A 17,845-nucleotide genomic window follows, 5' to 3' on the forward strand; every position below is an offset into this window, starting at 1 on the left:
GATTTCAGTTTTGGAACTTCACCAAATTCCTTATCTGATCTTCTAAAACTTCATTCACAATCAATTACAATCAATTACATCAACAGATCAGATCCTAACTTCTTCCTCTCAAACATTACCTCAACTGTAGATGATTCGAATCACAAACGAACCCTTGAATACACCCAATCCAGTTGACAAACGGACCCAACTTGGTTGCTGCAATTTCTAATCTCAATCGAGATTTTAGACTCCGTCGGCAGATAGGAAAGAAAGGTGTAGGGAGATACGAATCTGAGAAGAAGAAGAAAAAAAAGACCGAAACATAATTTCAGAAATTATGGGTTTGAGAATGATTTTCTTCCAGAAAATGGGTGCGCGCCTGTATTTTTCTGAGCGTGGTTTTCATAGTGGAAAAGTCTGGGAGAATGGATTTCCCCGTAGTTTTCACTTTCACATTCAACTTTCATGGTATGCCTGCAAGATCTTTGACGGGCCGTTTGAAGAAATTTTCGCGGCCCAAGCCCATGTCAGGTGGAAGAGTACATTCACTAATCCTCTCGCTTCCGACTTTCGTCTGAAAACAACATTTTCTTTTTTGAAATCACTGAGATCTCTCAACAAGTACTACCAATTTCTCAAGGAAAAATGGAGAAAAAAACAGGCACAAATCAGTCAATCAGAGGCCAACATCCCAACTCCGTTACGGTTTCCGCATCGTTTTTGTTACATTCAAGCTCTGTTTTAGGATTAGCAATTACATACTGGGTTGCTCAAAATTTCTTCTCTATTAATCTCATCTCTAATCCAACTCAAACCCTAATTTTCCTCTGGGTAATTAAAACTATACCTTTCCATCTTCATTATTCTTTTCTTTTTTTACTGTTCAATTTTACAATTTGATTAACTTAGCTAAGTTGTTTCTGTTGGGATTTTAAAGGTTGTTCAAAGTCCAATTCTGATTTTACTATACAGTCTCTTACGACAAGATCCTCAACAATGCTCTGTAAGTTACAAAAGTTAAACTTCTTCTCTTTTTTTTTTCCTTATCAGAATTATGGATAATTTATTTTGGAATTTATTAGTGGCTTGATTAACAGTATGGGAAGGCAGTTGGGCGAGGAATCATTGGTCTACCCATTGGTATGTTATAAACAATGTTATAATTGCTATTCGATTGTTCAGAAATTCAGTTTGTATTCATGTTTTCATTTTAAAAATGGTCAATCATGGACGGAAGCTGTTTGATTGAAGTGCTAGATAAATATGCTTCAATGAGCTAAATGTGAAATGAAAAGTTTAGGGTAGTCATGAATTGGTAACTGTCTGACTTTAATTGGTAAATGTTATCATCTTTTTTCAATGGGGTATAGCAGAGGCACACGCGCGATGCGATTGCCATTCTTCTTGGCTATTGTAAATGGATATCTCTATGATTCTGCTGTTCGTTATCGTTTTTCACAGGAAGTCCAGCTAGCCCAATGGTTCTAGGGCTCTGACAATTTAAACGTTGTTGTTTTCCTGTTGAGGGAGGATAACATAAAGTTTTGTTAACAGAAAAAGTTGGCACAAAGCTTAAACTCCCATTATAACAATATTACATCCAAATTACTGTATCCTGGTTTATGATATTTTTGTACATTGTCGTTGATTCTATTTTCTGTGCGAAGTTGAGCTAGGTAGATGAGTCTAGACTCCGGTGAACCCCAATCTGCATCTAATACATTAGTAATGATCAAAACATAGCATAATGCCTTATGTAATTCTCGAGTTCCTATTAAGCATTTCCACAGAGAGTTCAAGTTCAAAAAGTACCATTGGGTTAATTCATTAATGACCAAAAAGATCGCGTAACGCTAGGCATTTCTACGGACAATTAGAGTTGAAAGATTTAAATAGTTGAAATAAGCTGACCAAAAACATAGCATAATAAATAAGCAGTCACCTGACTTCCTGCAAGGCATTTCCATAGACAGTTAGAGTTGACATATCCATTATAACTATAGCTTACATTATTTTGTTCCAATATCCTGTCTAAGTGTAAGTGGGAAAAAAGAAGTAAAATACATAGTCCAATATCATGTCGAGTTCTTTAAATTGTTATTATGCGTCTTCAAATACTGTATTTTTCCAACTCCTCGGACTAAATGATTATGAATACCCCCAAATCTAGAGTAAAAACTTATAAAGATGATAGATTTATAGAATTTATTATATGGGTTCCAAAAATGAAGCTGCTATAAGTATCAATGTCGGTGGATTTTATACGAAGTCATGGTTGAAGATTTTAAGCCCTTTTGATCTCGAACTCTCTTTTTCGCACCACCACCACCAATGTTCTCAGTTGCTTAAACTGGTTTAGAATCACAATAACTACTGAGAAAAAGAATTTCATTAAGATAAATTGAGATTGCGATATGAAATTTGATCCAGAGAGATGATATATATGGGTGGTTCAACGTGTTGTTTTAAATGCTAAGATATCCTAGGAACGTAAGTAAAATGGAAGGAATAATGTAAGTTGAAGGGTATTCATGTGATCTCAAGTTCCATGTAAAAATCTCTCCGGTCAAAATCGACCTTTACAATATTATAGTGAGATGTTTATGTATGAATTGTTCTTAATGCTTGTACTGTGTTTACGAAGAAAATGTTGAAATAAACTTGCAGGGGCACTGATAATGGCATTTTGCGGTGTTATGTTGGGCGCACCAATTGGTATTCAGTGAGTAACAGATTATTATCGTGGAGTCTAAACTTAGTATTGTACAGGGTCTTTAGTATTCTCCCTTCTTGAGTTAAGCTGTGTGTTTTGCCATTGGGACAGGGATTTAGGAAAGACAGTTAACTGGTCTCTTCTTATGTCATTGTTCAGTGTGAGTACTCAATGCAGTTCCCTTCTTCTGTCCTTTTTGAATTCTTCGATGTTTAATTGTATTCTTAGTTGTGATTTTTTTTTGTGAAGTTTGGATACAAAATTGCCGACTTCTGTTTGGCTTCATTTTTTAGTTCTTTTTAGACTCTTAGTAAGTTTTTGTGGTAAGAAGTGGACTTTTTTTTGTGTGTGTAGATTGTTCCTACTGCTTGTGTTTTTGGGTCATCATGTAAAGATTGGCTGCGCATATTTGCACATACTCAGTAAGCCTTCTCTCCTATGTTTCCCGTTGCTTCTTTTTTCCCTTCTCTTTTTATCATTGTATTGGTATTGGTGCTGTAGATTTCAAAACCTGGAGTGATTTTAGTTTTGCAGTCTTATTTGCGATTATTATTAAAGATAGAATAATCTAATCTCAGGCCTGGTGGAGTTATTGATATTATCATCTGTGTACCATCTCATGGTGCTCTTCTTGGAGCCTGGTTTGGAGCTTGGCCTATGCCACTTGATTGGGAAAGGCAATGGCAGGTGATGATCACATCTCTTATAATTATCATTTGTCCGTCGGTCAGAAATGTGTTTTTGTTTCTTATAACTACAAAACGTTGTCTCTTCTTTTCGGTAAGCACCTTATTTTCCCCAGCTTAAGGTGTTCCTCTTATGTGTGGGTTAAACTTGTTCCAAGTCCGTCAAACCTGTTGAAGCATTCAAACTTTTATTTTTAACATGATAAAAAGCAATAATTCCTCTGTCCTGGGCAACTTATCAGTTGCGAAAGAAATATAAATGCATAGTTCGTTAGAGTATCTTAAACTCAGTTCCCAAATTTCTTCTTATGCCTTCACTGCAGTTATTTGTTTGCTGAGCAAGTTGTTATTATAAATACTATACTTATTCAATGTCTGGTTCTTTGTTTATGCTTTCAATTTAATCAATTCTCAAACGTTACTTCTTCTTTGTGTAGGAGTGGCCCGTCTGTGTCAGTTATGGAGCCGTAGCTGGCTATTTGATTGGGATTGTGGCTTCTCTAGGGTTTGTTCTTGTGTTTGGCGAAAGAAGAGAACTTGTCAAAGAAGAGTGACCTAACTCATAGCTTAATCAATGTAATCCAATTACTCTTCCAGTTGAATTTCATTTGCCTAATCCAACAGATGGGTATAATCTAGACAAAAATTGGTCCCAGAGTGCAAAGGCAGAAGGAAGCTCAACTGATATTGGCATTTACTCACTGCCTTGAACAAGAAATTAAGAGATAATAACTTTCAGAACCACAACGTGGTATAGTGTTGTACAGATCTTTTATGACTAATTACATATACTTTAATTACACATGTATTCCTTGAAGGAGAATCACTTGTATGGTACAACTTACTGACATTGTGCATAATAAACTTATCTCCCAATTTTGACCAGCATCAAGGACATCCCAGTTTAGATCAGTATCGACGCGTTGATCATACTTGGCTGCATTAAAATCATCGAAGTTGGATTTTTTTTTTAGAGCTTCATCTGATGTTGCTCTTTTCTTCAATAATCAAGTATACTGGTGAATCCATCATCTTCCACTTTAGAACCCTGACTTGATTGTGCCAGTCAAAGTTCTCCTCCTCTTGCTTGCCTCAGAACTAGTACCACTGTCACTACTACTACTGCTGCTACTTCTCTTGTTTATACTATAATATTCTGTTAAACTTCTCTGGTTTGCTCCAGAAGTATGACCGCTACCACTGCGGCGTCTCTTGCCCTTACTGTAGAAGTCCTTGATTGTACGCTCGATCAATTCCAGTACCCGGTCACCATATTTGGCTAGTTTTGCCCTAAATTCAGTGGAGTTAACGAATGTAAGATTTCACAATAACACCCATAATGATTCCTGTACAAATGCAAACAGGTTTACCTTCCTATGATCTCGAGAAGTTCTTCTCTTGTTTGGGGAATTCTTTCGCTGATACGTTGTAATGTAGGCCTCCTATTGTGGGAGTGAGGGAGTGAGAGAGAGAGAGAGGTATCATGATTTATTGATTTTCATATATCAATTGGGACAAATAATCTAAGGAAATAAAGCCCTTACGAAAATGAACGGGAGGGAGAACATACGTGAATATGTGGTGAGCATTAACACCTTCAGCAGCAGTATCCAAAATATCACTTCGAAGCAACATCAAAGCATCAAAGATCTTGGCAGAAAGAGGCTGCAAAACGAAGACAAACAAGTGTTTTTAATTGATAATGCTCAAGGGCATGGAATTTACTCAGGCATCAAAAGCACAAAGTACAGCAAATGGACTGTAATTTACCTTGTCAGCTTCATTTTCCTGTGGGTTGTTCGTCTTCCCTGAAGAGGCAAGTGGATCTTTTGCCACCAGAGGTTTAGATGTTTTCATGGGAGCCGGGAACCTAAAAGGTATATCAGTGACAACAGAAACAGAATACATAAGCCTATCATGGCAGCTTTATAAGCTGGATTTACCAGGATAAAAGTAAGCCTACTTCTAAAACTTAGTTAGCATTTTTCTGGACTTGCATAGTGTTGAACGTTAATATCTATTCAATATAAGATTAACCTATTACTAAAAGATAGATGCATCTATATCTTACAAACAAAAAGACATTCCATTAATAAAAATCAGTTTCATCAAAGTAAAGCTTCAAAAGCACATACTACAATTTCACAGCTCAACCGATATTTGTAGTGAACACTACAATTTGAACTGATGATGGCGTCCAATAATTATGAAGTGGAGCGGCATGTAGGAATAAGATCCTAAACATGTCTGCATTTGGTGCCCATAGGGCCTCAAAATATGCAGACAGTCTGTCATTCCTTTCTCACATTATAATAAGCAACAACATGGCAAACATCGAATGAAATCCTAACCTCTTCAGTTTTCAGTCTTCAAACTTCAAAATCTATTTTCAATCAACTTTGATGCTGTAATTACTTAGATCAACTAAGGGCTTTCCATAAGCCAAATTTTGCAGGGATGAGCTAAACTTGGGTCAAGCAGCTTTGTTGTTGGATCCCCTGGTGATATGAACATGAATCTGTCTAGGTTGAAAGTTAATGGACTAAGCTCTGTCTAATTTATATTTGCCAATTCAATAGATTGAGATTTATTTGCCTATGTAAGTCACTTGTCTCATTTATATTTCTTCTCATTTTAATACGGCAAACATGAAAAATGCATGTTTACCCTTGCATGAAAGCTTGTGAATATCGGCAAAGAAGCATATATAGGCTTCCTAACCCACAAAATCCAAATATCTATCTTAGCACTGCTTTCCTGTCGCACCCCTCTTCTATGGATGGCTACTTAAACAAAGTTCAACTGATATGGGACAGAGAGCTCTTGAAAATAGACTCAAAGTGAACTTATCTATAAAATATCACATATTAAGATGCCCGACTACTTGCTCCTCGAAACTACTACTTATTGGGTATCTTTTATTGATAACGAGAATTAATGAGCAACACATGACGCAAAGCTTGACCGAAGAACAAGCAACTCCGTAAGGAATGAAACAAGCAACCAAGAGAAACAGTTTTCGCACCTTAAAATAATTTTCTTTCCACCATGGCAAAGATTGTAGAACTTGGACTCATTTACCTAAAGACCAGGATAAAGACAGTAAATAGTTAAAGCAAGATTCAGAGACTAACAATTTTGTGTGCAGAAATTGAACTAAAGGACTGCGGCACCTTCAACACTGATGATACGGATCCATAATCACTTCTCTTAACTTTCTCCACAAGAAATTCCTAAGTAACAAGATGATGCAGAATTCGGGATGCTTCGCCCTTTTCAAGGTGTCTCCCAGCTCCATGATGCTTCACCAAGTCGTATCGATGCTTCTTAACCTGAGTTTTTAATCGCCAGTATCACCAAGGTCAGTTATATGAAGCCAGCAAATTGGAAAACATTTTTATCATATCAACTTACAATTTGGCTCATGGAACCTCTGAAGAATTCCAGGATATGCGATGATGAATTTTTCTGTCCTGTTGACTTAACTAATTCAACCTGAGGATCAGGAAGAAATAAATGATTACTTGAACGAGTCCAAGCACTGCAAATGCAAATGCAAATAACTAGAGAATTGATTTTCACCAATTGCTTTGCTACGCCTGTTACATCCTTTTCGATATGAGTTAAAGACTTGGAACAGTTATCACAAGTTTTATTACACGCCATAGGATCAAACTTTTCCCCAAAATGAATAAGTTGTAAGAAACGTCGGCAATCAACATCATTTTCGCAATAGCTAACCTGTTGCACATTTTAAAAAAAATCACTTCTGTCAATCCTCAATCTAAATCACATAACAAACAAAAAAAAGAAGATTTCTGCGCTACAGACCATTCGCAAAAGATTGTCAATATTCGTCTCCAGTAACTTTGAATTTGTCAAAGAAGTGCGCCTAGATCCAGCTGCAAATGGACCTGGCTCCACGGCTCCATGAGTAAGCATATTCTTGACTCGAATCTGCCCAAATCAGAAAAAGCAGTCTGACAAAAAGCGGAACCCAAAATTTATAAAGATAATAATAGATGGAGTACTTATGTCCCTTGGCCTTTCAAGTAATTGATTGTAAAGAAAATTTTCTGCTAATAAAACGGGAATGTTCTATTTCAGACGCAATACTGTCATTTTGAAGGTGAACAAACAAGATATACGAGTAATTTGACAGGAATAAAAGTCACAAGTTATAACTACTATTATAATTGAATGGGAGGATACATATCTGAGATGCTTACGTAATCAGTGTAGCTGTAATATAATACACACGATGACCGGTGACCATCTCTACCAGCACGGCCGCACTCCTATAAGTGGAGAAGTATAGTAAGCCAACTATTACTTAAAAGTATAGCTTGTGTATTATTATAACTACTAGTGAAAACTACCACCAACCGCATACTATAAGCGAATCACTGAAGTCTGTCCAAGTCAATTTTCAGGTTTGCGTTTAAAGTATGACCTGATGGTAACCTTCGATTGATTTTGGAAGTGAATGATGGATGACAAAGCGGACATCAGGTTTGTTAATGCCTGCAATATGTAATTATGTATAGGTCAAAATACGAAATATATATGAGCAATGGCAGAGTAAATTAGGAGAAAAATCAATTTTACCCATTCCGAATGCTATTGTTGCACACATTATATTGACCTTATCTTCACTCCAGTGCTTTTGAACAAATGCTCGTTGGTCAGGGTCCATGCTACCATGGTAAAACGATGCTTTGTGACCACACTCCTGAACATCAAAACAACCTTTAATTGTAAAATCAAACCTAATGAGCAAATTTCTCGATACCAAACTTTTGGATCCACATTAAAGCAGTTTTCACTAGTAGAACTCGACTGCCATTCAAGGTAATGACACTAATAAATTAGGTAAGTCTTCCTGATTATGAAATATGATATGAGAATGGTTACAACTTCTTGTACAGATGCGGTTAAGAACGCACATTTTCTTCATCCACCTCAAAACTTTCTCAGCCTAGGAGATTCTGTACCTCAATTCCCTTCTATTCATTCTATTATTTCTCTTATGAATAGAGCAAACATGACAGAATCTAGAAAGTACAATAATGCACAAGCAGGAGACGTGGAAACTGTAGTTGTGATGGATCAATGACCATGTCAGGCATGCTTATAACTTCATTTAGGAGGATTGCATGTGTAGAACAGGATAGTGTGCCAGTGTCCCAGATAGAAGAGTAAATAAGGATCCAACTATGTGCCACACTCACTGACATTTCGTAAAACAATTCTCAAGGAATGACTTTGTTAGAAGAACTGATTTCAACAGATGAATCACATCCTAAGTTCAAAACAGTGTAAAACCGTGTTCTCCTCTTTCCACCCAGTTCAAATCTATCAATGTGGTGTTTGGACATTAATGTGGTGTTTGGACATTAAAAAAGTAACAATTGCATACTGCCCGCTGCCAGCACTAGGTTGAAGAGTTTGGCTTTGAAAACAATCTAAGCCTTCAGTGTCATCCAAACTCTCAGACAAAAAAGAGAAAGAGAGAGAGAGAGAGACAAACCTGCAACTTCTCCGCAACTTTTTCACAGTCCATTCTGGAAAGACAATATATAATGCCACATTCATCAAGATGGTTGTCTCTAATGAATTTGTCAATGTCCTCCAAACAGTTATTTGTCTTGGGAACCGTGGAGTACCTGCAAGTCGCCATTAGTGAGGCTTGTCAAATATGGAGTAAAAATATTGCAAAGCATATAATATATTTTGATACTTGCCACAAATTTGGACGATTGAAACTCTGCGTAAAAACAATGCAATTTACAAGACCAAGAGCTTGGACAACATCTTCTTTAACACTTGCTGTTGCAGTAGCAGTTAAAGCCAATACTGGAGTATTCGGAAACTTTTGTTTCAAAATGCCAAGACTCTGGAAAGAGAGCAAAGGGGAAATGAGATCTCCACTCATATTTTACATGCCAAGGACACATCAGTGAAAACATACGCTTGCTATCCACTCTATTATTAGCTTAAACCAGCTATGGTAAGCATGGGATGATCCTTGAATTGTCATAGATTATGTCTCAGAATACAGATCAAGATCCGCTATCTAGGTTCTACAGGCAAGTGTAAACAGCATGTAAATGAATTAAAAACAAAAAAGAAAAAAGAAAACTGGGTGCAAGTTGATTTCCATCTCTAAAAATGTAAATGTACATATATCTCAAGAAAATGACAAGAATTCCCCTATGTGCATGTCTATACTACAAAATACAAACGCATTATAGGAAACAAATCGAACGTACACAGATATGCACAAAGCAACCATTACAGTATGAAAATGAAAAGACTTTTTAGTCGAACCTGATAGTCCGGTCTAAAGTCATGCCCCCATTGGCTTACACAATAAGCTTCATCCACAACTATCCTCGAAAGAGATTGACGTGCATGCAAATTTTCCAATTGTCTCAACAAAACATCACTCCTGCACTCAAATCAGTGTCATGCGAACATTAAGGACAGTACTAAATTCCAAGGTTTCTCATTACAGAAAAGGTTCCCCAAGCCTCATTAACTCTTTTTAATATTTATAGAAAAGTGCAGCTCATTTAGTAATCATACCAAAAGCAATTTTGTACTTTCTCTAATTTAGGGTAAGGTAACAAATGGCTTATTAAGTACCTCAATGGAAGCAGAACTGGTTTACTGAGGGTTCTGTTACGTACTTAGATGAAATGAAAGCAAGGTGAACATAAAATAAACAGGAAATGCGGCCATTAACTAATCAGCACATTCATATATATCTAAAAATTAGAGTGAGAAAGCACTCACTTAGCAACTTTCTCAGGAGTGACGTATAATAACTTGTATTTACAGCAACCAGAGCTCAGTTCTCTAAATATCTCTTGCTGTTCAGTCCAGTCCATATTGGCACTCAAATGAGCAGCAGGGATATTGGCCTAATTCAAGCAATTCAGATGAATTGTCAAACTAAAATCTGATAGGAGAAAGAGAAGTCAAAACCATTAATTAATAGAAAGTAACATAAATATACAGTACCTGATGCAAATGCATAATTTGATCTTGAATGAGAGAGACAAGAGGTGAAATCACCAAGGTTACACCCTCACATATAAGAGCAGGAAGCTGTGGAGAACACCATGGAGTTTAAGAAAGGAACTAATTGGGTTAATAAAATACACGATATAACTTGATATGCATTTTCTGCTTCCGTCAGATTTTTCGAGACCGCCAAAGAAGGAGCATTCAGTGTTGTTGCTTATGTTGAATGACACCCAATAACTCTTTCTGGCGAAAGAGAAGAGTGGAGAGCAAAAAAATGAAAATGACATCCTAAAGAATCATAATCACTAGTTTTTATGCAGTGTGCGCCTTTAACAGTTTAGTTTCATCCAAGAGAAGACTAAGGCCACTAGCAAACCCTATTAACCTAGTGAAAACTGAGATAAAATTGTTACCCACTTTCTTTATGGAACATGTCTCAGGTTACACCAGAGTCCAGGACAATGTGATATAATTCTTTATTATGAATGGTCATTGATTTATGCACAGGCATAGAAGCTCATAGTTATTTTCCTACCTGGTATGTCAAACTCTTTCCGCCTCCAGTTGGCATCAAAACAAAAACATCACAGCCGCTCATTGTAGCATTAATCACCTCCCTCTGATTGAGGCGAAACGAACGATTCCCAAATACTTTCCAGTTATTGGCCTGAAGCAATGCACTAAAATTCAGAAGAAGTTGTAAGACACTTGTATAATACTAATTGTCAGAAGAGATGTATCTTAGATATATGACTACAGACAAACAGAACTGCATGCACTCTTCAAGTACTAGCTTCCCATGGGGATTGCGAACATTGTTACCCGCTACAGTTAGACTTACACGAACTTATTATGAGGATATTAATATGTTGCCAAAACAATCTTATAACTTTCAGACTGTTTCCATTAGGATGGACATCTGTTGATACAATAAGTCGATGATCTGCTGCTCTTGAAAGATACTTCAAAAGAAAAACAATAGATAAGCACCACCGATACTTATGAGTATCTATATACCTTACTCACTGGAATTTGAATATACCTTTTGGTGGGATTCGTGGAGATAACGTGCATACATATAGGCATACCATTAGATTCACTTATGTAGTTTAGAAACGAACCTCCAGCTCTTCAGTCCATGGAAAGTTACTACTACTCCAACATCCCTTGTCATTCGATCCGTCGACATATTTAACATCAATGATCTTTTGAGTAAAGGCTTCCCTTTCCAGAGAGCCTGGTGTGACAGCTACCCACAGAAGATAATGACAATGATGAGGTCGCCCCACTAATACAGTAGTTAAAATCGGTATGCATATGGACTGGAGCATCAAATCTCAGAGGACCAATCCTGGATGTGGTTGCTGGTGTCTCAGGTTTGGAACCCCTGCATGCAGTGGTGGATGCTGAAAAACGTAAATTCTGTCTATCTTCATTCAGCGATGAAGCCTGGAGATAATTTCAAGAAGCTTAACTTCCTTGCTCAACTGCAACCTGGTTATGAGTGAAAAGATAAATTAATGGTATTTGATAGTTTCTCTTAGAATCAATGAGTGTATTAGGAAAGATAACTGGGGAACAGTACATACACAAAAGAGGGACTAACCTATCCTGGCTAAGCTTCTTTAACTGAGGTGAGTTTCTTAGATCATTTGATATGGAAATTAGTAACTCCTTCATCTCCTGCAAATGAGTTGCAGCTTCCGGGCAAAGTGCTACCTGGATCAATTTTAGTAATATGTATCAAAAAAAAAAAAACGAGAAAATGAGATGGGCAGAGTTGATCAGAACACAAAGAATATAACTTAAGTCCATGAACACAGTTCGCGGATAACTCTGGTGGCAAACATGTCCCTTCAGCACTTCTACAGTTATCCATTTGTACAACTGGGGTGAAAGGTGGAAGCTCAGGCATTGATAATTGTTGAGTGCAAGTTGAGCGGAATTGTTTGTGAATGATTTGATCCACATCAAGATTCTGAAATCAAGAAATGAAGAACAGAAAAATTTTAAGCTTCAGATTGAAGTTTTATTACAATACTACTTACATCATGAAATATGATAATGAGCGCATGTTACCTGAAAGAACTCATCATCATCAAAAACATCAGCAAAGCTTTCACCTAGCCCATGGTCAATAAATTCATTACTAACAGGATCTGGGAAGATCATTGCTTCATCTCTCCCATAAGGCATTTTTTGAATCTCTGAAAGTTACTGCAGCATTAGACCTTTCTGGCAAAGAAGTGCTAGTGCTTACTACAGGTTTACCAACCATGGAATTGGAATCAACGAAGTTCTGGTGATTTAGCACTTTTTCAGGAATTGAACTTTCAGAAGATTTCCGAGACGTATCAAATGAACTCCATACAGTAGTTTTCTTTGGTGTATCATAACAAGAATATGTTGCCGTGGATGGTGAATTATCTGCACCACTAATACAAACTACAGGTGAACTTACTCGAGGATTCAAATCATTCCTGCACCCTGCCTTCAGGGTGCAAAGACTATACCAAGCCTGAACCATGACCGACTCCTACACCAACAACAACACCTACTAAACCATAACCAGCACCACCTCCTGAGCATAGCCAAGTCCTGAACCGTGACCAACTCTTTCACCAACAACATTACCTCCTGAACTGACAAACTCCTCCACCAACAACACCTACTGAACCATGACCAAGTCCTCCACCAACACCACCACCTCCTGAACCACAACCAACTCCTCCACCACCAAAACTAACAATTAACTAGATCCTTAACTCTAATCTATTAAAACCGCAACTGATTTGCATTTAGCTCAAACAGCTCATGAAAACAAATCGTACTAATTAATCAAATCTAGTCAAACATTTCAGAATCCTTTTAACAATTATCGAATCCAAATCTACGAAATAAATTTTCAAAATAAATTCAGAATTTTCAAAACCTAGCATCAGCTTAAATTAGTGAAATTGAAAATTAAATAGAAAGAAGACAGGAGAAGAGGATTCAGTGAGAACCTGGCGTTGATGCTGTTAAGGGAGATGGCCTATCACAAAGCGTGATCGACGAGAAGATGACGAGATCTGGTGTTGAAATTCGTCGATTTTGAGAGAGAGAGAGCGAGAAAGTGATTTTGAATTTGGGCGGGATGAAAATGCGCCACATTGTAATGAAAATGCATTGGGGTTTTGGTGTGAGTCTTGAGCATCAAAATCAGCTGGGAAAGCAATCGACAGCTTCGTGTTGGATCATGAACTTGAACAAATTAAATCTAAGAAGATGCGCCGAGTTCTTATTCAGTTCCATGATTTGGATTGTTGTACGATTTTCTTTCTCGCTATCATGTGGACGTGGTGGAGCCAACTGGCGTCACAATGTAGAGTTATAGCACGCTGATTTTAAAAAGTTACTTTTAGATTTCTTTAAGTAAAAGTAAAAAGCTAATTTATAGCTGGTGTACAAAAATAATTTTTCGATAAGTAGAAGTTAAAAGCAAAATTATTTTGTTTTATAACAAGTTGACTTTTCAGTTTTTGGAAGTCGTTTTAAAATTTCATAACCAAATTAACTTCTTGTTTTTTAGCTTCTAAAAATCAAAAAATGTGTATCCAAACGGTTATAAAGATATACAATTTCAGAATGACTTCAACAAACAAATAAAGATATATAATTTCAGAATAACTTCGACAAACAAAAATTCTATCATGGCTAGGAAATTTATGGCGAATTCAACACTACGGGAAAAATCATCATTGATGACACAAGATAAGAGTTGCAGTACCCCTACGACAACTCCATTTCATGCATTGTGGAACGGGGGTATTGTAGAAAGTCCAAGTTTTTCTACAATGGTTGACAAGTGTTGTAAAAGGTGATGTGATTCATGGTTCGACAATAGTTTGTCAATGTTGTGATTCTCTTTCGATTTTTTTTGATAACCTAACACAACTCTTGCTTGTATTGTAGAACAATCGTGGACAACATAAGTAGCATATCATAGAAACATATGCAACAACAATTACCAGTATAGTCATAATGTCTAACACAACACCCTTAAGGATTGTAATATTTAAAGTAACAACTTCTGTTTTTAGTAGATGAATACGAAAATACAACTTTTGTTTGGAGTTGTGTGCATAATACTATTTTGAAAAAAAAAATTAGGGCCGAAACCGAATTGCCGAAAATAATTCACATTCGCATTAACGTACCAATGTAACACATTTACATTCATTCAAGTTAACCTGCTAGTCTTAAACACACATTCAAAAAATGGCAGTGATATAGATGTTTGTTACAAAAGTGGAGTTTCCAAAACACACTCTAAAAAGATTAAGATGTATATGAGAACATTCACCCTAGTATGCAACTGTGTTGATTCGAATTTGGAATCGTGTAACTTCTCACCATTGACTTGCTGGTATCCGTGATGAGAATCCCAGGCAAACACAAACCTTTCGTGCCCATCACCATCAAGAGGAGATGCTTAGTTTACGGAAAAAACCATTTAAGCAACAGCAGCTGCTGCAAAATGTTGTGCACCAATAATCTTTCTGTTACAGAAGTTGTTACTTGTTGCTGCTGCACCACATCCTTGAGATTTTGTGAAAAGTCATGCACTATCAGTTGACATTCCGTAGACAAACTAAGAATATCTCGGCACCAAGGCTCAACGACAGGCGGTGTCTGTATTGGAGTTGCATCTCTTGAACGCATAGGAGATTGTAAACCAGATCTCCAAGCCATGTTCATCCAGTTAAGATTATGGACTTTGAACTCGAGACCATGCCTGCTGGTGTTCTAAATCTCTAGCATGAATGGCATCCCTGCACAACCAGAAAAGGTCACGCTCAAACAAACATATCACAGTTTTAAAACCCATATTTGCACTTGACCAACCATTAACAAAGAAACTGCAACAGGGTTAAGGCATGCAATAATAAAAAAGTGAAGGAAAGAAAAAATATTCCACCAAAACTTTGTAATGTCATTGTCTCACACAAGCCATAAGCGAGAGCTGAAGTTGAAACAAACTCGAGCTTAAGCTAATAAGCTCACTAGAGCTGAAAATGTAACACTTCTGTGCAAGTACTGCAAGGTTAATGTTTATAATCTTTAGCTACTCTAAAATATTCAGACTTAAATCTTCTTCTTAAACAAACAAATTTATTTGCTTTATAGATGACACACAAATGTTCATAGTATTTAACAAACGGCAGGGTAGAAAAGATCAACTGCGCCTCAATTAAAAAAAAGGCAGTGCATCTCTCAATAGTTAGCAGATGTCAATACCATAGGCTATAATTATGGATTGTTAGACTCAATCCATGGACAATCAATAAAAAGCCACATTCACTACTTAAGATCAAATGCACCTACAAAAAAATAAAACATGGAACTCCTGTATGTGTGTGAACGAAGAACATAGTACAACTACAAATGATGTGATATACGACATTTTAAAATGCTGAAAAAAATCAACTGCACTTCCAAAATCTACTCAAAGAATTATACCAACTAACATATCCAGTGAATACAAACAAAATAAGTATGCGGGCGAGCAACAAACCTGTTTGTGCGTCGGTGCTCCACCATATGCAACAGCGACTTTAACACCAGTCTGATAAGAGAACTTTTTCGCTTCATCATGTATCTACAGGACCACAAAACCAAAAATGAGTAATTAGAAATTAGAAAAGTGTATCTACATCACTAATAACAATAATTAAACAGAAACTCAAACAAAGAACTTAGCAATTTTCACCTGGCAAGACAACTCTCTAGATGCCCTCCTCTCCTCCTTCAATTTCAGTAGCACTTAATTCAGCAAATTTGTCAGCAACATCAAATGGCTTAAGCAGATACAACCTCACTGCAAATACCCATTCCAATTCCATTGCAACATCACCTGCAACACCAGCTTGCCATCACATGTAACAGCAGAAACAAACCAAACCCATCCTTCTTTCACTGCATACAACAACACAACACCACCAGAAGCTAATCATAATAAGTCACCACTACCATATGGACTTCATCTTTGTTGTGAATTAACACCACCAACACATTGTTCTTCATCTCTGCAATATTGTTTACAACTCACACAGCATCACATTCTGGAGCTTCACCTGTCCTAACCATACATCAAATTCACTCTATTTCGGTTTCATAAACTTAATCCTACTCTTGTTCTTGAGATCATGACAAATCTACCTTCTCAGTATATGTATCTTCTTCATCTTTTGTTCTTGACTAAAAAAATATGAAACCCCCATCGATCTCAACTCCAAACTAGTCCTCTTTCCCATAAAAACAATTGGTATAAAACACAGCACCACCTTCTGCAATCAAATCCACTACCATCTCTTCTATCTCGGTTCAATTCATCAGCTCAAATTCATTCAAGCCATAACCCATATCTCAATCAAACCCTGTATTTTTTGTTCTCGGCTACAACAACAATCAAATCGAGAGAAACCCCCAACTTTACTCTCAAACCCTCACTCCTGAGAATCTTGAATTCTTCTCCTCTGATTCTTCACCATCTTTAATCTCGAGCTCACCTTTTTACTGATTTCAGAACTAACTTGAACCCAATCTTCAGTTTCCTTATAAACTTCGAAATCTAGTCATTAACAGACCCTTAAGCAATCTCCATCAAATCCACAGTATCATCTTAAAAAAAATCCTAACTTCCCATGAATATCAACAACAACAAATATGCAAATTCATCCAGATTTGATCCCTAAATCGCATATTACGTATTGAAAGGGGTTCTGAGATTGAATCAGTGAAAGAAGAAATCGGTAGCATATTACGATTAAAGTTGGGTTTCGTTTGATTTAGGGTTTGTAGAAGGTGGATCTGAGGTATTCGATTGATGAGTTTCTGTGACTGAGGTTGTGATGTTTTTCATCGGAAATTGCAGATGAGAACTAATATGGGTCGATTCAATCAAGAAATGAAGATGAAGAATAGGTATTGAGAGAAGAAGAGAGGTGTTCTTCGGGGGAGAGGAAGAGGAGAGGAAGAAATAGAGAAAGAGATAGAGTTCGAGTGGTTGAGGGAGGGTTTGGTGGGTGAATGAAAATGTTGGACGGACCAGATTTTGTTTGATCCACTCATACGGATTGGGAAAATAATTTCACGGTTGAGATTGTATTTTGGGATGCTCATACGGATTAAAAAGCATGTGTGTTTTTCTTTGTGCTAATACGCACTCATGTATTCGGTTTTATTATCAACCTTCGACACGAAAAAAATCCAAAAAAAATATGAATAAATTTAGCATATTGTTATTGACATTCTAATATAAAAAAATCCAAAAAATGTATAAGAATTAAGCTGAAAAATAAGAAATGAATTCAATAATTGGTGTGTTTCTTTGTGCTTTTGTGCTTTCTCTTTGTGCTTCCGGTTACAATTTCGACTAGTTACATAGGTC

General features: G+C 36.8%; 1 protein-coding gene and 1 pseudogene across 2 annotated transcripts; one reads left to right on the forward strand and one right to left on the reverse strand.

Moving 5' to 3' along the window:
* The first annotated feature begins 569 nt into the window (after positions 1-569).
* On the forward strand, positions 570-4,201 carry LOC113332532 (uncharacterized protein C1450.15-like). 2 transcript variants are annotated; one of them, XM_026579076.1, is made up of 8 exons: positions 570-813; positions 920-985; positions 1,080-1,122; positions 2,650-2,704; positions 2,807-2,855; positions 3,050-3,117; positions 3,274-3,382; positions 3,819-4,201. In XM_026579076.1, the coding sequence occupies exons 1-8, from the start codon at positions 628-630 to the stop codon at positions 3,933-3,935; spliced, it is 693 nt and encodes a 230-aa protein (XP_026434861.1). In that variant the 5' UTR covers positions 570-627; the 3' UTR covers positions 3,936-4,201. The 2 variants fall into 2 exon arrangements, with proteins under 2 accessions (XP_026434861.1, XP_026434862.1); XM_026579077.1 differs by lacking the exon at positions 2,807-2,855.
* LOC113332331 lies at positions 4,088-12,915 on the reverse strand (annotated as a pseudogene).
* Positions 12,916-17,845: the final 4,930 nt, after the last annotated feature.

The sequence above is a fragment of the Papaver somniferum genome, unplaced genomic scaffold, assembly GCF_003573695.1.
Source record: "Papaver somniferum cultivar HN1 unplaced genomic scaffold, ASM357369v1 unplaced-scaffold_131, whole genome shotgun sequence".
NCBI lineage: Eukaryota > Viridiplantae > Streptophyta > Magnoliopsida > Ranunculales > Papaveraceae > Papaver > Papaver somniferum.